The sequence below is a fragment of the Neovison vison genome, chromosome 8 (assembly GCF_020171115.1).
Source record: "Neovison vison isolate M4711 chromosome 8, ASM_NN_V1, whole genome shotgun sequence".
NCBI classification, from domain to species: Eukaryota; Metazoa; Chordata; class Mammalia; order Carnivora; family Mustelidae; genus Neogale; species Neogale vison.
Window position 1 is genome coordinate 99,993,694 of NC_058098.1, and position 23,610 is coordinate 100,017,303.

Here is a 23,610-nt window from a genome sequence, read left to right on the forward strand (position 1 = left end):
TACTGGAGGGGTCAAAAAAATGTGCCCCTGTTCATCAGGGCCACAAATCACAGGGCCCATGAGCTAATGAAGGCAGTATTTATGAGTCCCTGCATTTGCCCTATGATACCAAGTTCAAGGTGCCCCCGATCTTGGCTGCTGAGGGCTTTGGCTCCCAGTTTTGGGTGTCCCTTTGCTTATGGACTATGTAATAGGTAGATATAGTTGGCATGAGTAGGGTTTGATTCTAAAACCCTTAAGAATGAGAATGAAATTTAGAATGCTAGATTGTTACAGGACTAAATTTCATGTGAGGATTTCAGCGATCTCTCTGTTAATAAGGCAGATCTCTGCTAACCTCTGCTGCCACCTGGCTTATAGATGTTCATACATACCATGGTTACCATCTCCGAGCATGCAAAGTGGATCCCAGTCATTTCTGGGAGGAGTCTCACTTCCCTTGGCTTGAGCCTTTGTTGAGAATCTCACAACTGACCGTTTTAAAACACTGTAGCCAATAAGTTATGTTAAGATAGCTACATAGGGCACGCATAACCCATCAATATGTTTTTGCAATAGATATATCTTGAACCATGAGTCCTCCATTTTTTTTTTTTTTTTTACAGACTCCTAAAGCCCCAGGAAGTCACAGAGTCTCATAGTGAGTATCCAGCAGGTCCCTTTCAGCTCCTGGAGGGGGGGGGATTCATTAGGACTCAACATTACGTGTGCCTCTGGAGGGACCACTGATTCCCTCTTGTGGTGTTCATCTGCCACTGGGTCTGTTCTTTCATTCTCTCTACTGTGGTTTTCTTCTTTGTGCTCTTATGATCTTGGGGAAGGCTTTCAGAATTATTTACGCATTTCACTCATTAATCAGGAAGCAGGATCACACGTGTGCCTGCAATTTTTTAAGCCACCATCATATATACCGTTGCTTTTGGTTAATAATGTGTGCAAAGCCGGCACAATGTAGACACACATTGTGTGTATTAATTTAGAGCATGGATCCTGAGGCCAGGCTGGGTTCAAACTCTGCCACTGCCACATATTTATTGGCCCTATGAATGTGGGCAAGTGACTGAATTCTATTGCCTCAATTCCTTCACCTATAAAATGGAGAAAATCGTAGCCAGCTCTTTTCAGAGAAGAGTTATTCTAAGCATTCAGAATAGTGTCTAGCACAAAGTAAGCATTAAATAAAGTTTTAAAATATGTAATATTCATTTCACCCAGTCCTCTACTGCTCTCCTCCTTACCCCTTTCCTCCATGTCCCACTGCTGCAGTTGACTCCTGCCTTCTCCATACACCCTCCATTCTGCCAACCTCTCCTTCGCTACCTTGTACTGCACTCAGCAACTTTGGGGTCCATGTTCTGCTAACATTTTTCCCAGCACCAAGGGAAGCTGTATACATGCTGGCTTGAGGCCCTCCTGAAGATCCACAATAATCCCAGCATTCCCTTGGATAATAAAGCAACATTTCACTGCTTCTTCCAACAAAAGCAATTGCTCTTGCTTATTGTGGAGGAAGAAAGGGACTTTGACACAGTCCTGTGTGTCCTGGGCAGAAAAAGGAACCAACAGAAGGAGCCAAGCGTCTGCTCCTATTCCTCAGGATGAGCCCCGACCAACCACCCTTCCTTGTCTTAGTCCCCATGACTTTTCTCTTAAGTACAACTTTTGAACTAAGGGATCTGTTAAATCTATACAAGTAAGAAACTGCAGCTGTGATATTTTTAAGCATGGTGCATGGCTGTATCATGAAACATAAAGAGCAGACTACTGGTAATCTAGTGATTCTAGTAAAATAACTGAATTAGAATGACATCAAACTAGTTAACTGATTGATCAGAAATGCATTTTGATGATGTCTGCCCAAAAAGATGATTAAGTGAACACAAAAACTTATTCTAATTAAACATGTATATTATCTTATCAGTTGTCTCTTGTCACTATTGTGCCATATAACATTTCGGTTTCACAGAATACTAACATTTATTTCTAATTAGTCTGGGGTGGTCACCTTGATCAGGCCCTCTCATGTGTCTGAGCTCAGTTGCTCTTGACTGACGTAAGATGGCCTTCACGGGGATGACTGAGGTGACTCAGTTCTATTCAGCACTTTTGTTTTCCTTCTTGGGAGACAAACGTCTAGCCCAGGCATGTCCTTCTCAAGGAAATGACAGGCAAACAAGACTGAGCAAGCCCCATGGCGAATAGGCCTTTCAACCCCCACCCCCGTAGGTATCATGACAGCCAACATCTATTGGCCCTAAGTATGTCACTTGGCCCAGCCCAAAGTCAAAGAGGGCATTCGTTGCAGAGTTACATGGTAATGGGCGTGCGTATGAGAAGTAAAGAATTGGGGTCATTAATACAGCAAATCCACTATAACTACACAAGTTGGCCTCAGTGCTTCTTACTCCATTAAGACATGTTCTGACTTCTGTCTCGGCTGTATTAGCACTCCTAGAGGAAAAATCTAGAGGACAAGAACTGTTTATTGGGCTAAACGAAACCACCACATGTCTGCTGTTGGGACCATGCTCGTAGATATTGCTAATGATGATGGCTGTGTTTTGAATTAATCCAGTTCAGCCTGAGTGGGAGAGGGGGGCATGGAGAAAAGCATGAAGCCTGATAACAGTTCTGTTTTTTTCTTTTTAGAAGTAATTGGTTCCATTAAGTAAAGAAGCTAGTATCCCAATTAAAATGATTTTGCTTCATAGTAGATAGTGCCATCAGGATAATGAATAGAATGACCAAAGAATTTTGTGTTTCTCTTACAAAGGAAACACAATCAAGTAAAACCAGTGTTATTCTCTAAGTGCTCTTCAACAGCATCACAGACATGCCTCTGCTCTCTCTATCTGCTCCCACCTCCAGCTCAAACAATGAAGAGTGCCTTCATTACCAGGGAATAGTGTGCACGGATGGCACCTTAGTTTAGTGAAGTGGTCTTCTGTGGGTTACTGCACTGACTGATTACCTTAATTGACCTTCAGCCTGGCTAAAATTTGCCTGACTTAATGAGGCTCAATTTTTCTCAAGCTCCCTAGGCTGGATGGCTCCTGGCCCAGACACTTTGTTGCTTTGCTTTTTCATTTTTAATAACAATTACACCCCAAAGCTTGGGGAAATATGGTCAAATATGTCAGTAATCATGAAGAGCCCTGAAGGAACCACATCCATGGAAAGATTTAAAGTTTCAAGGTTTTGAGCCCTTGTAAAATCACCCTCTACCCCAGATTTGACCTTGGTTGGTATGGCTTGCAAAATTCTAGTGAAGAAGCTAATATGGTTAGCAGGATTTTTCTAAACACCTGTCTAAATGACAAGACAGATGTTAAACAGTCAGACATTTGTTAAATGTCATCAGCCCAGCATAGACGCTTGGGTGTTAACTTTTATTTCTAAGAGTCAGGATGGTAGTGGATTGCTCAGACATACACAGATAATTCTGCCTAAAGACTAAAATGCAAAAAGACTTAACTTGCAGAGAAGTTTCAGCAAAGAAAGCGTTCACATTGCAGGAGAAATGGGATTGATTAGTGTGAGCTGCCTGTGCTGAGGAGGATTATGAAATAGTATTTGAGCTCAGCATAAAAGAATGCTGTGATTGATTAATCATGTCTGGCGTAGGCATAGAAAGGAAATGTTGTAGCATACTTTCCATTCCTGTCCTGTTCATAGTTTCTGATCTTGTTCCTTATAAACAATGCTTCATCTTTAATTATCTCCTTTATCTATTTTGTCCACCTTCTGCCTATGCTTGAGTAACTGAATTATTGTTCTACCAGACCTAATCTTTATTGGCCATCCTTTTGATTTCGTCCTCTGAATTCCCTTCCTGTGTTTGGGGAACTCCTCATTGTATGAATTTTGGTATAAGAAGTCAAATGGTCAGTATATTCATTTTCACAAATGCTTTCTCCCCAGTACCTTCTTTTTTCACCCTTGCAACTAGGTGTTGTTGACACATGACCCTGGATTTGACTCTGTATTTCACCCAGATAAAAATCAAGTGCATTTGCCTAAGACTTTGAATCAAAAGCTAGTATCACAAAAGCACAAGGTGTTCTAACATTTCTGAATTCTGTCCCTTCTTTGAACTAGCAGAACAGGCTTTCTGCTTAAATCTGCCAGAATTAGTTTCTAATGTTTGCAACAAAGAGCTTGACTGATGGGATAGGTCTTCTAAGGCAGTGCTCCTCAAACTTTATTGTGGAATCACCTACGCATCTTATTAATATGCAGATTCTGACTGAAATACAGGTCTGGGATGGGGCATGAGGTTTGCATTTCTCCTAGGAATTGGCAGTTATGTGGGCCTGTGGTTCACCCTTTCAGTAGGAAGATCTGAGGAAGGAAAGGCAGCCTTAAAGAAGCCAGAGTGGGCAGGAAAGAGGAAAAGGGGGAAACAGGGAGTACCTGGGTGGCTCAGTGGGTTAAGCCTCTGCCTTCAGCTCAGGTCATGATCTCAGGGTCCTGGGATAGAGCCCCACATCAGGCTCTCTGTTCAGCAGGCAGCCTGCTTCTCCCTCTCTCTCTGCCTGCCTCTCTGCTTACCTGTGATTTCTCTCTCTGTCAAATAAATAAAATCTTAAAAAAAGAAAAAAGAGAAAGAAAAGAAAAAAAAAGAAAAGGGGGTAAAAAGAAATTTTGTTTCAATGTGTTCTAGTTAGTTAGGGTAGACCAACTAATGAACTTCAAAATGTGCAAAGGCCCCAACACAGTAAAATTGCATTCTTAATAATGTAACAATACTAGGCCAGTGATAGAACACTGGAAAACTCTCCTTCATGCATTCAGGGGGTCAGATTGATTGTTGGAGCAGGAGTTGTCCGCCTTCAGTTAAAGAATCCCAGGTCACCTTGGATGTCACATCTGGATTCCACCCAGAGAACATGGGAGGAGTGTACATTAGAAATGTTTGTTTCTTTTTTAAAAGTTTTTTTATTACAAAGAAGAACACAGATATAGGAATCCACACACTATGAATATATAGTTTATTAATTATTATTATCTGAATGCTCACAACTACTATGCAGGTCAGTAAATAGGATTTTGCCAGCCTCTTTAAACTCCTTTCTATGCCTCCTGTCTCCCTCCAAAAGTAACCATTATCCTGACTTTTAGAGTGTTGACTTCCTTCTGTTTCTTTGTGGTTTAATCACCCTAATGTACATCATCAGATGGTATAGTTTAGCTTTGCCCACATTTTGGGATATATCTCTTTAGTCCCTTAATCTACTGCATCCTCTTTCCTCCCTTTCTCTTGCTTATAATCCATCTGTTGAAGAACACGGATGGCTTGTACTGTAAGTTTTCCACAGTTTGCATTTGGCTGATTAGATGCGTGTGGTACAGTTCCATATGCTATTCTGTATTTTCTGTAAATCACTAGGGGGATCTTCTACCCATTTCAGGTTTGATCCCTTTGACAACACTATAGTTGGGATTGTGCCATTTTATCAGAAGGTACATAGCATCTGGTTGTCGTGTGTGTGTGTGTGTGTGTGTGTGTGTGTGAGATACTTTCAACCACTGGTGTTCATTGCCTTGATTTTTTAATTCATTAAAGGCTGCAAAATGGTGGTATTCTATCATACTGTTTTCATTTAAGTGAAGGAAGTTTAAAACAGTTTCTTCATGAAGAAGAAAGAAGAACTTTATATAGGAAAGGCAAGATATCTTTCAAGAGAAATGAATCAGTTCCTTGTCATCCTTTAAAGGTGACCAGCTAATTTTTTCTTTTCCTGTTTTAGTCATTATAAACTTCTGTATTTAAATATATTTGATGGGTCTCAATCCACTGGATTTTTTTGTGAAGTTCAAATTGTCTAATCTTTGGCCAAGTGGGAGGCTCCTGAGTTATTTTTACATGATTCTAGCTGTCTTTGATAGCTCTTTGCTATTTGGCATGATAAGATATTTCAGGCCTCTTGGTGTATTTCAGCCTCAGAGTACTATTTCCTCAAGAAGCCCTGGTCAGTTTTAGTGGAAAACTGTATTTCAAAATGTTCATTGTTACTGGGTTACCCATTGTTTTTAAGCCTTTTCATTGGATAGAACTAGGAAATAGTATGTGTTTAGTTTAAAATCTTGTGTTCATACTGATATTTCTTCAGATCTAGGATTATAGGGTATTTCCTAAACCCCTTCTGTATTTTATCTTCTTTCTTCTACACCAATACTCTTCATTAACAAGGTCAAAGGAGATAAGAGATAAATTTTCCTAATTATTTGTTTTATTCTACCTTTGAACACAATAGTTAGGAACAATAATATTCATACTACCACTATAATTAAAACTACATAAAATGGTTAAAATATTTTTGTATATCCTCTTCCCTTTCTCTTCGCATTTTTATTGTGTTGTACAATGTCTTCACTATCAGAGCATGTAATTACTTCATATGATAATCTCTCTCTTTGAGTCGCCATATATTCTTAGTTCTATCAACAAGTATATATCTAATGCTCACTGTCATTTTCATATTGATAATTTCTGAGTTATTTTGATTGTTAAAATTCCTTCTCTAACAGATTCCCTGACAAAGTCTTATGGGAATAATATTTTCTGAGTTCTTAAACATTGATCAAATTTTGTCTATGCATTATATTCTTCAAAGTCAGTTTTGCTGGCTATAAAATTTTTAGCTCACATTTTTTTTCCTCAAGTGTCTTAAATTAAGGTATTTCATTTTCTTCTGGTATAAAGTTTTGCTATTGAAAAGTCTGAAGATCATCTAATTTCCTTTTCTTTATAAGTTATGTGTTCTATTTGGCTAAACGCACAAGAACTCCCTCCAATGTTTATTTTTTAGAATCCAGTTATTTTGCTAGACAATATGCATCAGTCTTCTCATGTACATGATATGTCCTTTCAGAATGTAGTTTATATGTATAGGAAAGTTTTTATGAGTTATAATTTTTAGTATTTGTTATGTTTTCTTGTTTTGATTTTCTTTTTCATGGACCTCCAATACCCATATACTAATTTTTTTAATCTATCTTCAATATTTGTCACTTTTTCCTCAAATTTTTAAAGGTTTTTAAAATTTCTTTTGGGTTTATTTATTTTAAAGATTTATTTATTTATTTGAGAGATAGAGAACAGGGGAGGGAGAGAGAAACTCAAGCAGAGTCTAATTGGAACTGGATCTCACAACCCAGAGATCATGACCAGAGCCCATGATCTGAGCCAAAACCAAGAGTCTGATGCCTAACTGATGATATCACCCAGGCACCCATCTTTTGGATTTTAAAATGTTTTCCTTCTTTTCTCTTTCCACTTAAGGCATTTGTTATTGTATTTATTCATTCTTTAGTCTTTTTTTTTTTTAAGATTTTTTTTTCTTTTATTTGTAAATTTTTCTTAAATTTCATGATCTAGGGGCACCTGGGTGGCTCAGTCAGTTAAGCATCTGACTTCAGCTCAGGTCATGATCTAGGTGTCCTGGAATCCAACCCCAGGTCAGAGTTCCTGCTCAGTGGAGACTCTACTTCTCTCTCCTTCTGCCCCTCCTATACCTTGTTCATGTTTCATCATTCCCTCTCAATCTCATATGAATAAATAAAATCTTTAAAAAAGTTTTATGACTTCATTCTATAATCTTTTCTTTTTCTAATTTATATCTTTTTTCATGTTTTATATCTTTTTTTAGTGTATTTGAATTTATTTGAGATAGTTTACAGTTTTAATCTTTATAGGTAAATGTTTTTGGCATACTTTCAGTGTGTGTTAGGATGTGTGTTTCATGTATCCTATTTTTTTATTCTCATTTTTCTTGTAATAATTTTATATGAGTTTTTACCTTGATAATTTTAAGTTGGTATTTTTTTTAAGTTGCTCATTTTTATGTGAAATCAGTCTCCTTGAAAGTTTAGAAAGAGACTTGAAGCACTTAGCTATTCTAGCTTCACAGAGCTCTCACTTCTATTATTTTTGTGTGATGTTAAGAAATATGGTGGCTTGATTAGTGAGATAGCCTGGCTCTCTGCTCCTCTCCCCCACTTCGTCTGGGCCTTCTTTTTCTTTTATCTCTATTGTCCCTGTCAAGTTTAATTTTGATTATACTCCCAATGGTTTCTCCTTCATGTGGGACTCTGTCCTGGAAGACAGCCATGGCAGATTAGTTTCAAGTGTTTACTGCACTGTCCCCTTGAGACCTTCTTATGGGGGCACTGCCACTTACTACCCTATGATTGCAGACAAGTTATTTAACACTTCTCAGTCCCATTTTCTTCATTTGAAAAACTGGTATAAGAATAGTGCCTATTTTATGGTGTTGTTTTGGGGATTAAATGATATTATATATAAAGATCTTACTTGAGTGTCTGGTACATTGTGTGTGGAATATATGAGCTCACCAATAGCTCACATTATTCCTGAGCTGTAGTTTAACACACGCTGCCAAATAAGTAGCTGACTAATGTTAACTTCGCATAGGCTTTATATATTTTATGTAGTGAAATATCAAGCCCAATTCAGAGGTAAACCAAACTAAGTTATATATACACACATACATATTTTATGGTAATTAACACAAAAAGGAACTGAGATTTGCTCAAAGTCTTCCTTCTTTTGACCAACAATAAATATGTATGTATCAGCCTACAAAAGATTTGCCTGCATACTCCTGAATAGGTATAGTTATTTGGAAAACATGCACATTATTTACCATCTTCTCTTGCATTTATTTGGATGTTTGTTCTGTGTATACATCCTGACAATAATGAGCAAAGCAGCCCTGAGGTGATTTTCCAGGTATGGTTTCTTTTTTTTTCCCCACATAGCTGCCCTGCTTCCCATTTTAACAATGTGGAAATGATGTCTAATTATACATTGTTAGATATTTGGGTATGTTTGTTTTTACTTACCTTGAAGAATAAGTCTAAGTACTTCTTTCTGGAGCATTGCAACTATATCATCATAGCACTTTGAGATTATAAGAGGTTTCATGTTTCTACCAAATCAGTTTCAAACAATGGATGCAGGAAGGGCAGGCTACTGCAAAAAGGTGAGGTTTTAGGAGGGACTTCAAGGCCCATCTCTTCATCTAAAGTTCTCCACACTTGCTGGTTGATGCCTAGATTTTTCTTTTTTCTAAAGAGCCTTGAAATGAGTCCTGTGTCTTTGAGCTGTCATGATTCAAAACTTTCTGAAGGGAGACATTTAAGCCAATGAAGAAGGAAAATAGATTTTTGACAGGAGAGGGCCTGGCCTATAATGTATGAAGCTACAGACCATATATGTAACTTTCAAAATGACGTATAATACAGTTAATTCAGAAGCATCTATGTCATCTCTCTTTGTTTTCCTTTGATATGATATGCACTGGGAAAATTAAAAAGAGTTGAAACGTTATTTCCATGGATAATGAGAACTGGGCATGGTTTAGAAAATTTTTTTATTCTCATGCAGTAATTTAATCCATGTTGCTAAATGAGTAATAGAGTCATAAATATACCATTCTTCTATCCCTTAATTGTGTGTTTGTTTTTGTTTTTACTGCAGCTTCGGAAAGCAGTGATGGATCACATATCTGATTCTTTCTTGGAAACCAATGTCCCTTTGCTAGTTCTCATTGAGGCTGCAAAGAGTGGGAATGAGAAGGAAGTGAAGGAATATGCCCAGGTTTTCCGTGAGCATGCCAACAAGCTGGTGGAGGTAAGTAAGGAGAAGTCTAAAGAGTAGAATATATTGTTGGGTTTAATCTCCATATATGGCTCTTGGAATTTTGGTAGATAACCCTTCTGTGGTTTTCCTTAAGAAATAAAGTCTTGGAACCTATCTTTCTTTTACCTTCTGATGCTTATTCTATCCCTTGCAGAAGAGGCAGCTTATCAGTATTCTCTCCTTTCTCTATCTCACAATACTATAAACATGTTCTGGAACATATCTCCTAATTTTCCTGGACAATAGGTAGAGGCTGAGAGAGGAGGGACAGAAGGGATGCTCCAGAGTGCTGAATGCCAGCTTTCATTTGAGGAATAGAATTAAAATTGCCAAATGGAGGTTTCAACACTATACCCTTTTCTTCTTCCTTATTCCCCTCCATGCCCTGAACCTAGATTACCTGATCACATTATGTGTTTATGAAAAAAGCATCTCCCTCTTCCCAAAGAGATACTGGGATTTCTGATGAAGGATCTTGAGGCAGTAGGATGAGTCCAAGTTCAGAGTCCTAAATATATTCTGTGCATTAGAGAATCCATTAGGAGTGGTTTTATAAATGCAGAATTGTGCTATGTAACACTAAAAAAAATACTATTTAAGACAAACAAAATAAAAGTGAAATGATAATCAAGCTGCTTATATCTAGAAGCTGAAAACCAACAGCTTGGCAAAGGTTGGATTTAGTGATGTGGGACTTAATAGAAACTTAATGTTAAATAGGAAGTGTGTGTGTGCCAGAGGAAGAGTTTAGAAGGGGAAAAGATCCTGGCAAATTTAGGGAATAGTTATTAGGACCAGGCTCTGAGCACTTAAAAACAACAAAACTCTGGTATATCTCCACTTTAATTTAGGATAAATTGAAATTACTCAAAATGACAGGCAACTTAAATGCAAGCTAAGAATAAAATAAATTATTTCTTGTTTTCTTCAAATGGCAAAATTAAACACTGAATACATATATCAAATGTGAAATCCTTTTTGTTTTTCTTGGGGTAAGTGATAAGGTTGTGTTCCGATGTAATTAAGGCCTAAGCACAGACTTGGCTTGCTCTTTGGTTACTCCAGAACTGCTGTTTCCCCTGGGACTGAATACACCAGGCCAGCCAGAAGTCCTCTGGCAAACCCAGAGGGAGCCCCTGGTCCTCGAGGACACAAGCTGAGCCATTGTCACCCATGACAGCAGTCATCAAGTTGAGTGTGCAAAACCCTAGGCCACAATAATGAAATCCTTGAGGTTCCCTACATAACCCCAGTGTCTTGAGGCAACACCAGTCTGAAGCTAAAAATAGACCTACTTAATGGCACCAAGGCAGACTCTTGCTCTGTCTCCACCTATGAGGCAAACACTCCGTCATTCCTCACATTCCACCTACATGTCCCTGTTCACTTGGCAATTGAGGAATCTAGTCTTCCCAAGACTGACCTTGGAAGCCTTGGCTACTTCCTTGTTTTAAGAAAGAGAAGGTATAAAAAGGGGAGGGATAGAGTGGGAAGGGGAGGAGGAAGACGAAAAGAAATAATGTTGAATGAATGCTACAAATGTTTTAAATATTCATATATAAAAAATAGTAGTATTTACATTGAGATAGATCATTGCATTTTTGTAACTTCAATGTTTACAAGATAATTGCAGAATTTATAGAAAACATTAATTAATGGTGTGTTACAGGCATGGTGGACAGAAAAAGGGACATGTGTTTAAAGTTGTGTGATAACCATACTCTACTTCCAGTCTTGTTTGTGTTACTCTGTAATCCTAAATATAGCCTCATTTGAGTTAATGCTTGTGGTTCAAACTTGATGGCCTGTGTAAATGTGAGCCCAAAGGAGCCCGCATGTCTACTCATTCTCCCTTCTCCTGTGATAGACTTTGGACCCATTTACTACAGCCCCTCATCCCATCTATAGGATTCACTGTAGGGGTATCCAGCCGGTGTGAATGATCCTTGATCCTGAACTTGTGGCAGAAGCAGAAGCTCAGGTCAGTCAGAATTCCGTGTTTCAGAAAATCATTGCTTCCTTCAGTTATTCCCTACATTACCCCTGGGTGGTTACTACAGCCAGCAGCATTTTGGAAGGTCTTGATGCCTAGGAGATGAAGGGACTGAGATGTGGGATTAGCCTCTGTTTGACTGGAGATGACTGGAATAAAAAACATTTCTATAGCTTATGTCCTTCAAACAAGTGCTAGATTGCTGATGCATATCTGTAAAAAAAAGCTGGAGCACTAGACTGAGAATCACTAGTTTTCTCATTTTGAAAGTACTTGTATAGAAGTGGACATCTTTCTGGGCCTTGGTGTTTATGTCTATAATGTGAAAAAGTTGGTAAATATATTGATTTTATATCCATTGACCTTGATAATTCATCTACTAATTCCAGAAGTTTGACAGTTTCCTTTTGGATGTTCTGTATATACAATTGACCTGTCTGCAAATTATAATCATTGTAGTTCTTCTTTTCCAATTCTTTTACCTTGTTTTTTTCCTTCTCATTATTACACTAACAAGGACCAAAGTATAATATTGTGGAAATTAGTATTTTTGTTACTTCTAGATCTCCATGAGAACATTTTGATGTTACCATTCATCCTATTGTTGTTGTAGACTTTATACAGATATTTTTATTTGCTTAATTTAATTCTCTCTTATTATTCATTCACTAAGATTATAAAATTGTTTCAAACAAGTTTTCTGCACATTTTGAGACAATTACATATTTTTTGTCTCCTTTAATCTCCTTCAGAAGTGTTGATATCTAAATTATGCTTTCCCTCAAAAAATGAGTAGAGAATTATTTTTATTTTTTAGACATGAATGAGTTAGATTGCCATTACTTATTATTATTTCTTTTCAACATTTGGAGGAATTCACTGACACAGCAATCTAAGCATAGGTGTTTATTTGAAGAAAGGTTTTCAAATTGCAGATTCAATTATTTTTACTAAACATAAGAACATTTAGATTTTCCATTTCTTTTCAGGTCAGCTTTAATAAGTTATAGTCTAGGAATTTGTTATTTTTATTTAATTTTCTAATTGTTTGATATAAAATTATCCATAATATTCTCCCTTTAAAAATAATTTGTATCTGCATCATTATTTAACAAAATTTTTTTTTTAAGATTTTATTTATTTATTTGACAGAGAGAAATCACAAGTAGACAGAGAGGCAGGCAGAGAGAAAGAGGGAAGTAGGCTCCCTGCTGAGCAGAGAGCCCGATGTGGGACTCGATCCCAGGACCCTGAGATCATGACCTGAGCCAAAGGCAGCGGCTTAACCCACTGAGCCACCCAGGCGCCCAACAAAAATTTTTTATTCCTTATAGTGATAACTGGTACCTTCTCTCTTTTTTTCTCGCTTACCAGAGATTTATCAATTTAATAATATTTTCTATAATGCAAGTTTAAGCTTTGTAGATTTTCTTTATTTTCTATTTATCTGTTTATGCTGTTATCTTCATATTTTTTCTGCTTTCTTCTGGTATATCTTACTGTTTTTCTAACTTTTGGAAAATAAATAATTACATCATTGATTTTTAGCCTTTCTTATTTTAGTAATATATGCATTTAAGGCTTAATTTTTCCCTAAGCTATACTTTTATCTGGTTATTTTTTATTGACCTAGTTTTCAGCTTACTCATCCTGCTTCCATCTGTGTCCAATATGCTTGAAACTGATTTATTGTATTCAATTATTTTTAAATTTCTAGTTAACTTTTTTTCATTGATTTCAGTTCTCTAGTACATTCATTATGAGGTCCTCTCTTTTAAAGAGATATGTTAATCATAGTTATTTTTAAAGTCCAAGTCAAAGAACTTTAATTTTTGGGTCAATTTTGTTTCTGTTTTGTGGTTACCCCAGAGAGGTTATCTCTTCCCCAGCCACACACAAAAAATGGCTTGTATTTTAAGACTGATGATGCAGCACACCTAGGAATATGGTATGAGCAGATTTATTCATCACAAAAAGGGACTTTTGAGGACTAGCAGAGCAGGCACCCACGCTAGTCCATAGTAGTTTCAGCACAAAGAAGAAAAAGTGGTTTTGGTTTTTATCATGTTAGGGAGGTGAATTGGGGTTGAAACCTCTGTGTGGGAGCTGGGTGTGAATGGTTCAAACTTCTCTACTGGCATCAAAAAAAAAGGTGGGCTTTCTTACCTGCTTGTGCAGTTGTGGGGCAAGATGGAAAGGAGAGAGCTGGGGCTTAAAGCTGTCAGCCATCAAACATTCAAAATGAAGTAAAAATCTTCGTTATGACTCACCCCTGATGTTTGATGGATAACTGGAATGTGCCATGTTTCATTTAATTGAATTTGAATTTGTTTAAGTAAGCTATTATGGAGCTCTGTGAGGTTTCCAAAATAGAGACAGATTTTATCATGGTGTCTGTTTTTATTACTTGATTTTTATCTTGGTTATGGATTTTTTAATTATGTCAGCTATTTTTTTATTAAATGGCCAACATTTGTATGAAAAAGTATAAAGGGTCCATGTTGTAGTATGTTTGGGCTGCTATAAGAAAATACCACAGACTGGGTGGTTTATAAACAGAAATTTATTTCTCACAGTTCTGGAGGCTGGGAGGACCAAGATCAAGGCAACAAAATGGGTGCATTCTGGTGAAGGCCCTCTTCCTGGTTGATAGCTAGCGCCTTCTCACTGTGTCCTTACATAATGGAAGGTATAAGGGATCTCTGTGGAGTCTCTTTTCTAAGAACATTAATTCCATTCATTCACCATCCTTATGACCTTGGAGTCTCCATGGCTCCATCTCCTAGTATATCATATTGGATATTAGGATTCCATCATATGAATTGTGGAGGACAGACACCAACATTCAGACTATAGAGTCTGGCTAGTATTTTCTCTTTCCAGAAAGGATTCACTGTTCTCTAAAGGGCATCAGATGTGATGAGCATCAGGTGTCATATAGAAGTGTTGAATCACTAAATTATATACCTGAAACTAATATTACACTGTATGCTAACTAACTGGAATTTAAATAAAAATTAAAAAAAAATTAAAGGGCAGCAGAGATATACACCATTTCAATCCAAAGACTGCAATGATTTGAGGCTAGTTTATACACTTTGGCAGGTGTAGTCTTCCTTTCTTTTACCCTAGTCCTATGGAATAATCTTTTAGGGGTGCAGGAGGACCAGATGTGTTACTAAGTATCTCACTTTATTTATGAAGCAGTTTCTCCAGTTTTTGTTTTCCCACCATCATGATATGGTTGAAAATTTAGTTGGCTTTTTGGATGCTTTTAATTTGCTTCTTCCTGCCCACCTGGGGAATGGGGTGGGTAGGAGCAGAGAGTGGGGGAGGGGCGGTGAGCGAGAATGAGGATCTTAAGCCTTCTCCACGTCCAGCTCAGAGCCAACACAGGGCTGGATCTCACAATCCTGAGATCATGACCTGAGCCAAAAATCAGGAGTCAGATGCTTAGGCAACTGAGCCACCCAGGTGCCCCTAATTTGGCTGTTGGTATGTGTAACTTAATAGAAAAAAAAACCCTGTGATCAAGTGCCAGTCCTTGAACCAGCCCCCTTCTCCATGAGACCTTTGCTTCCTTGGATGTCCCAAACACTAGTTTTTGCCTCTCCAGACATATATGAGGTTGTTGGAAACTCTAAATAATTCTCTTCTTCTCAGCAGCTACCTTCCATCTGGTGTCTCAGTTTCTCTTCCAAAACTAAGAATTAACAAATTCCTGGGGAGAAAGTGAAGTGCACAAAGGTGGGCTCCCCTGAGTGAGCATCTCTTTTTGAGCTAGTCTGGGTTTTGAGCCCTGTGGCAGCTGTTCTGTACTTTCAAGGAAGTGATTTTTAGTCTGCATTTTTTGTTATACTTAGCAGGAGTGTGGGTCTCTTATTGGCTACTCCTTTGGGGCTAGACATAGAAATCCCAGAGAGAGCTGGTTTAGATAAGTTTGTGGGTGATCTTGGTGCCTCATCCACTTCCTGCATTTCCTTCACTTAGAGCCTTCTTCTGCCAAACACCCCTCATGATTCTCCCCGGGCACACTGGATGCCTCTTTAAGAACTTCTGATAGAACTCTGAATTGCCATTAATGAAAATTATGTAAGAGTTATATATCAGCTCATTTTGAATGGAGAATGAGTGAATACATAAAATAATCTATGAATCAATGGTGATAGTTATAGCTTTTCAATTTTTTTTTGTTATTGAGTTTCATGCTAGTATATTCAATTTTCTATCAAATTGTATGGCTTTTTTTTTCACATTTGTGGGCCAATTTCCTCCAATTTGTATTTGCTATTCATAGAGATTGGTGTGATGCAGTGACTGGATGGTGTCACAACCTATGACACAATGTTGTAATCCTTAGAAAATCTCTGAAAAGGACAGTTTAAGGCAAATAAAATATTAGCAAAATATGAATCAGAAAAAAAGTTAATTTGGCTTTTTGTGATTGCCTTAACAAGTAAAATTATATGGTTTTCTTCCCTACAGTGTTGGTAATACTTAATAAAGACTAGGTGAACTTACACCAGGGTTTGTTGAACTTACACCAGGGTACACCTGTTATGACAGGTGCTATGATGCTTTGTGGTCTATAGCATCAGCCACTATAGGAAGTATCACCAGAAGAAATGATTTTTTTTTTTTAATGTGGCTATTTTCCCTAATCTCCAAAAGCCAGCTAACTCATCCCCTCTGCCATTTAGCTAAAGGCTTCAAGGCAGAGCTGACTCTTAGGGTGTGTGGAACTGATCAGAGGACCCCTGTAGTACCTTCTTTCCAAGGCTTTGGAGGAATGGAATGCAAGCTGTGGCAACTTAGTACCAAAGTAATGTGTCCTGGGTAGGGGTGAAAATGAGGGCAAAATAATCATTGCTGCAAAGGAAATAAAAACTAATCTGGAAAATGAGATGCAGAATCAATATAGCTGTTCTCAGAACGTCCAAACTGGTTTTACCCTTTCCATTGGTTTCCTACACAGTCAATGCACCTCTCTTCTTTCTCCTCCTACATCTCTATGATATGCACCAAAAGAGTATGGATACAAGCTACACATGCTATTGTCTGATGGACCTTAGTATCCTCCTGGCTGGCAGTTCTCCCTCATCTGCCTGGCCCTCTTTCAGTCCCTTTTACACATAGCAGCAGCCAGGGGGGAACTTCTAAAAGGGAAATCAGTCATGTAGTGTCCCTGCCCAAGACCATTCAGATACTTCCTATTGTTCTCAGGCAAAAGACCAACCTGTTAAAGAACTATGCAAGGTTTGCATGACCTAGCCTCTTCTTCAGTCTCCAGGCTAGTCTTCTTGTCTTCTTCCACTTTCCACAACATATCAGCCTGACACAAGCCATCTTCCACTTGTCAGGTGGGCCAAGCTCCTTCCCCACCTAGGCCTATGCTTGTGCTGTCTCTTTCCTGACAGACTCCCCATTCTACCACTTCCTTTCCATTCAGCTTTCAGCTTGAAGATTACATCCCTAAATGGGATCAGTTCCCTGTGCGTTTTGCGTTTGTGGAACGTTATTTATTTTTTGATTTGCACACATCCAGCTCTATGACTGTCTGATATTTCTCCTGCTAGATTAGCAATTCCTTTAGAAAGAGGCCATGTCTAATTGATTCCTAACTACACTGCAGCATGTGGCTGAACAGCTAGCAGGTATTCAATAAACAGATGTTGCCTAAAGAATAGTAAAATAATAAATGCTGCCAGGGATACTGCCAACTTTTTGACTCCTGAGGTAATATATTTTAACAGCCTGGCTGTAGGTCCCCAAACAAGTGCCTCTGGGGTTACTAAAGGGGCATTGTGCTTATTTAATTCCCTAACTTACTACAAAGGAGGAATTTCAAATTTAAGAAGGACTAATGTGGAGATCACCTATTTCTACCAAGTAGAAAGCTTGCTGTTTGCTGGCGTGGGAGAAGTTGAACAAACTCGGTCACGATGCTCCTGAGGTAGGGCCCCTATCTCTGCTGTCATTTCTTTCCTGCCCACCACCTCACGAACACGCGATTGTCCGGATCCTGGGTTACTGAGGATGTGGGAGAGGGAGCTGGTTCTGGTGCAGTAAAGCACACGATCAAGGCCGTAACAGTAGTGAGTTAGACAAGGGGATCTCAAGTCTCTGCTTCGTCCTCTTAGTTACAGCGGATGGCAGCCCCCCACGCAGAGCAAGACTTGTATCTGTAGCAAGTGGAAGGTTTGAAATAAGGGACAAATCCCAATATTCAGAATCGCTAATATGATCACTAGTAAAGCACAAACTGCTTCTGTTTCAGCCTTGAGTAAATAGCTTTTCTCAATTAGTCTTTCCACTTCATTCAGAAAAATTCATTCAACAACAAAACAAACACAACCGGGTGCTGACAGTTGCTGGCAATATAACCAACAAAGCCAGGTAAACTTCCTGCTCTCATGGGGCATGTGTTCTTTCGGCAAGGACAGAGAACAAGTATGTACAATAAGTAAGGGGGAACTAAGTGCTGAAGATCAAAATAGAACAGAGCAGGGAGATAAAGAAAAGATGAAGGAGGGCATGTGTGGGCAAAGAGGATTGTCTCCTAAGATGAGTACTAAGCAGGGACCTGAAGGAAGTGGAAGAACATTCCAGATTGTGGGAACGGAAAGAGCCAAGACCCCCAAGGCAGCAGTGTACTTGCATGTTTGATCAAGAACAAAGAGACCAGTGTGCTTGCAGCTCAGAGGGAGAGGAGACATTTCAGAGATGAGATTGAGGGCTGGGTGTAAAGACTGTATTTTGCTCAGATATTTTAATCTATTGAAGGCTTTGAACAAAGGATGACATGATCTGACTTCCATTTTGAGAATTACTGTGCTGCTCTCTGGGAAATGTACAGGAGAGTGGCAAAAGTAAAAGGAAGAATAGATAAAAGGATCCAATCAGCCAGCAGGGGATTGGTGCTCTGACTAGAGGAGAGGCAGTGGAGGTGTAGGCGGAAGTGCTTAGGTTTGGGTTATAGTTCCAGGGTTGAGCCAATGCGTTGGGTGTTAGGCTGTGAGACAGACAGAAGTCTGGATGACCTTTGGACATGAGGCATCAGTGAAATCACCTGGAACTCTTAAAAAACATAGCCTACATTGTCAGACTGGTTCTTGATTGGCTCTGCCTAGAGCTTCTTGATGGGGTGTTCCTGAAAACCCTACACAAATATCTTGGGTTTAAACAAATGCAGTAGAACGTTTCAAATTATAGGATCTTGATTCAAACTGTGAACCAAAAAGAAAATCAAGAAAAGCTGCATCAGAAACTACATTGATGGAACTGGATCTCCATGCATTTTTTTTTAAAGTACAAACTGAATATTATCATTTTTTTTTCTCAGTGCTGCCCTCCCCAATCCAATTAGTACATTTGAACTGAATTTGTGGAATTTCTCAAGTAATTGAGCCATAACAAATCTGAAAATTATAATATTTTATAAAGAGCTGTTTTGTTCAGTTTAAGCACATGTTAAACTTACAGATTTTTTTTCTGTCTTTGAAGAAGTGTATAGTTCAACTCCATCCCTCTTTGAATTTCCTGATTCCTAAAATCTGCCATATTATGCATTTTTTTCCTATAGCACACAATAAACATTATCAAAAAGTTCTAGCACTCACCTAAAACTCTTAATAATTATTTAGGGATGTCTGGTTGATTCAGTCGATTAAGCATCTGCTTTCAGCGCAGGTCATGATCCCAGGGTCCTGGGATTGAGTCCTGCATGGGATTTCTTGATCAGCGGGGAGCCTGCTTCTCTGCCTGCCACTCTCCCTGATTGTGTTCTCTCTCTCTCACAAATAGTGAAATCTTTTAAAAAAATAATTATTTAAATATAGGGCTAGGGTTCTCTGTAAGCTCTCATTACCTTATTTAATGCTTTTGACAACCCAAGGAAGTAGCTATTATTTTTCCACTCCATTTTACAGATGAAAAAACTGAGGTTTCAAGAAGCTTAATAACTTGCCCAATGTCATACAGCTAGAGGCAGAATTCATGTACCAGTCCAGGTATCCTAGATTCCAGAGGCCATGCTGTTAACTCCTGGGCAACACTGTCCCCAGGCTCTTGTCCAAGGTGTACATAAAAAATAGAATCCTGTCCTTGTAAGTATTGAGTACAGTGCCTGGCCCCAAAGTAATTGCTTGGAAAAGTTAACTACTTCTATACAGGTTCCATATCTCTCCAGTCTCATTTCAGAGAGGAGCCATATTGGACTGTACACATCCCTGGATGTAACACATATCATTGCAAGTGAATTCCCATACACCCAGATAATCTAAGATGGCAGATAATCTAAGTTGCTTTTGGTACTGGTATTGGGCATAAGTTAAGCTTACTTACTAGCTTCGTGGATCTTCATCTCCAGAGCCTGCATCATTTATGCCCACTTTAATTATTAATTGCCATGGACTTTCAAGGTTGCTTGCAAATCGCAGATTCTAAAGATTTTAAGTATTTCATGTCAGAGGTCTCCTGCGTTCCTTGAGTTAACTACCCATGTAATGTAAACACTTCCGGGTTACATTTCAATCTTTACAACATAGTCGATATGCAAAGTGCAAGGCCATATTTTGAAGTCAAGTTATTTTTTAGATGTAAGATGAACTGTTAATTTCCACAAAATCTTCATTTCCTGGCATCTGGATAAAAACTTGTCCTACCATGACTCATCCAAAAGATGAGGTAAGTACACTTAGAAGAAATGTCCGGAAAAGAGAGGCCGGTTAACTATATTGCTCATACCTAAGAAGAGGAAAGATAATCAACACTTAGCTTTTCTATGCTAGATATTATTGTAGTCTCTTAGTCCTCATTACACGTAGGTGCTTTAATCATCAATATCATAGTTTTGCCGATCTGGAAATGAGGCCCAAGGAAACTGAAAGCAGCCTGACCAAAGTCATCCAAATCACCAGCTGACAAGTGAGTGACGAAGAATTGCCTCCTGGTACCCCTCTCTCCTTTTCTATTCATGTATATACATTTATAGTTATGGTCATTAGCCTTTTACATTTATTAACAGTTCGTCCTCACCATAATAATATCTTAACCTAGCACTATATTAATATTCTTTTAGTCTACTCTCCAAAATTGAGAGAAAGTAGTAGTATTGTATATTAGGAAGATTCGGAAGAACCCAGGGTCTGGGCTGTGATTGTGGTGCTGCCAGATCAGACTTTGGAAGGTGACGTTCAGTGTCACTGCTGCAGATGGGTAGGAGATATTTGGTTTTTTGTCCTACTAAATAATGAGTTTTATTGTTTCATCATCCGTGTAAGGAGTAACTGTTCTCTCTCTCTATTTGTGTGTGTGTGTGTGTGTGTGTATTTTCTCCTTAGTTGTGTTTTCTGCAACTGTTTAAAGGGATGTATATTTAGTCCAGCTAATTCAGAGACTTTGCTGTGTAGTATAACCTTACATTATTAAGGTCAGAGCCATCAGTGCAAAAAATAAAAAATTGAGCCCCACTGAAAATGATGTGTGTGTTTTTTAATATGAAGAAGTTTTTAATTGCCCAGGAAAAAAACAGTTTTGATGCTCATGTGTTCAGTCTTTGTTAGTGCTAAGGGCTTTTTAGATCACAAAGCCCCCTGGCCAGCCTGGAGCTATAGTTTGAGAGGAATGGTATGTTGGGGCATTGCTCTTTTGAACTAAAATGTTTTCAGATAACTGCTACTCCATTAGCTTTAGAAGGTTATGGAGTTTAACTTTACAGAGCCTTGTGGCCAGCCTGAGGCTCAGCATACATGTACGTTCAACCCTTACCTTAAAAATCAACACTGGGTGCTTTGCATCTGATGACTGGAATTTCTCTGATGGTGTAAAGATCTACCCTCCAGTGGTGAGAATGATCAAATCACTGTAATCCTCTGACCCCAATAGTTTGCATCAGGTACCTCACCACTTAGGTCCTGTCCATCTTTGACATTCTGTATTCTAGGGACCTTTCGTGATTTCAGATTCTAGGAAAAGGGAAAGCTCAAATAATTGTCCTGTTCTAGAATAGGTTTGTGATTGAAACTGGAATTTGGGGACTATGAGAAGAACATGTCACTGCAATAGTTCATTAATGCCCTCTTGACTCAAGTAAACATAAAATTGAAGCCTGGGGTATAGTTGGCTAAGCTACCTTGGGGCATCAGGTAACCAAATATATGGATTCCGTCAGTACTTATCATACTCCTATGGCTTTCATCTGTGACTGTGACTGACCCAGTATCTGCAAGATAGGTTTGAATGGCTGTTAATAAACTTGGTGATTATGTAGGTGGGAGCCAAATAAAGGACAGAGGTCAATGCCTACCAGAGAGAAAAATCTGCATATTAGCCAAATTGCTTATGAGATGATTTATTTATATGAATTAAAATCTTGCATCCCCCCCCCTTTCCTGCAGGCTTATTAGTGCCTGCTGGTAAAAGTCAATTGTCATGAATGGTCCCAAGGAACAGCAGGTGGTATGGCATTCTATAGCATGTCCCACTCCAATCTCCAAAAAGTATTCTCTGCCCCTCAAAGTCACTCTATCATATATGACTGTGTGGGTATGTAGATTAGACATAGACATGCATTCCTTGATCTAAAGAACACATATTTTTTTCAATCATATGTAAGATACAGTATGAACATCTTTAGGGGGAAAAATGGTTTAATTGGCCTTTAATACAAAACCAAAGTAAAAACTGCTTGTTATACAAATGCACCTTCCAGAAATTTGCCCATTGCCATTCCCAACTAGATTGCTGCCCTCCTATTCAGACATTCTAGAGTTGCCACAGCGTGCGAATTTCACATATCCAAGGTACCTGGGAATTGAGTCAATGTTTTCATATGATACCATTTGCCACCAAAATATAGTTTCTTACTTAGACTGACAAGTTGTTCTTTTCTATGCTAAAACAATAAGAGTCCATGATTTATCTTTCCTAAATGTTTTCTTGGAAGCCTGAAAACACAAACATATTTTTTGAAATCTCTAGAATGTCCTGAGTGAATGACTCCTTTACCAGGTTTATGTGGAAGGATCCAAGGCATCAGTCCCACTGGCTTCCCTCACCCACCCACATAGTTTTTCTTATTTTTTGTTTTCTTATTTTAAATTTTCTAAAAAGGTTGGTTTGTAACTTAATTTCAAAACACAAGATGCTTTGACGTTGAAGCCTGTAACGTATGGGCAAAAATGCACTTCAGACTGCCTGTATGAAAAATAGTGTTGCAGACTTTTTATAAAATGTTATGACAGTTTCCATGTGGAGACAGAAGCTTGGAGGTTGTTAACGGCAGTGGGGCAGCAGAATTTCCTATGGATCAGTAGTTTTATAAGCTAAAAATAGGCAGTGATTTGACCTATTCCACTGCAACACCCAGCTAAGGAGGCTGTTTTGATCCCATAATCAAGTAGCTCAAAAAGTCAAGTCTTTTCAAGTAGGCACCTTCAAGTATCTGTTACATGGAGCTTAAAAAAAACAAAAAAATTGCAATTTACATTCAAACTAGTGTATTTCTTACGTGCCCATTCTAAAAACATGACTCCAGGCAGGTCTTTGTCCCCAAAGTTCTAACATATCCATCTGGGGAAGAAGTTCGGGTTCATCCCCACCCAGGCAAGGTATAGAGTTGACAAAGATCTAGCCAGATCCTCACTGAAGGGGTAGTCAGGGATTGAGGACAGGTCACATTGTTGCAGAGGAAGCTGGAAATACAGTTAGGAACAGTGCAAGAAGTGTGGTTCAGACTGCCATGGCAAGGTCAGAAGCTCAGGGCAGAAGAAGGAAGACTGGAGGCTTCGTGTTAGAGGAAATTGGGGAGAGGAAGATTTGATGGGCAGGAAGGTAGGGAATCTGGTTTCCTCCAATAACTGCTCTACCTGACACAACTCAGTTTCATGAATTGGAATCTTGCTAATTCTTTGCCCTTGAATTTTGCCTTGAGGACCATTTCGCCCTCTCA

The 23,610-nt window shown here is 38.6% G+C and overlaps 1 protein-coding gene across 6 annotated transcripts in view; it reads left to right on the forward strand.

The window, feature by feature from the left end:
• Positions 1-23,610, forward strand: part of CTNNA2 (catenin alpha 2) — a 1,151,183-nt gene that overhangs the window by 872,509 nt on the left and 255,064 nt on the right. For all 6 annotated transcript variants that reach the window (XM_044261515.1, XM_044261516.1, XM_044261517.1 and 3 more), the window contains one exon: positions 9,506-9,658. In XM_044261515.1, the coding sequence (XP_044117450.1) occupies positions 9,506-9,658 (153 nt within the window). The remainder of the gene's footprint in view (positions 1-9,505; positions 9,659-23,610) is intronic.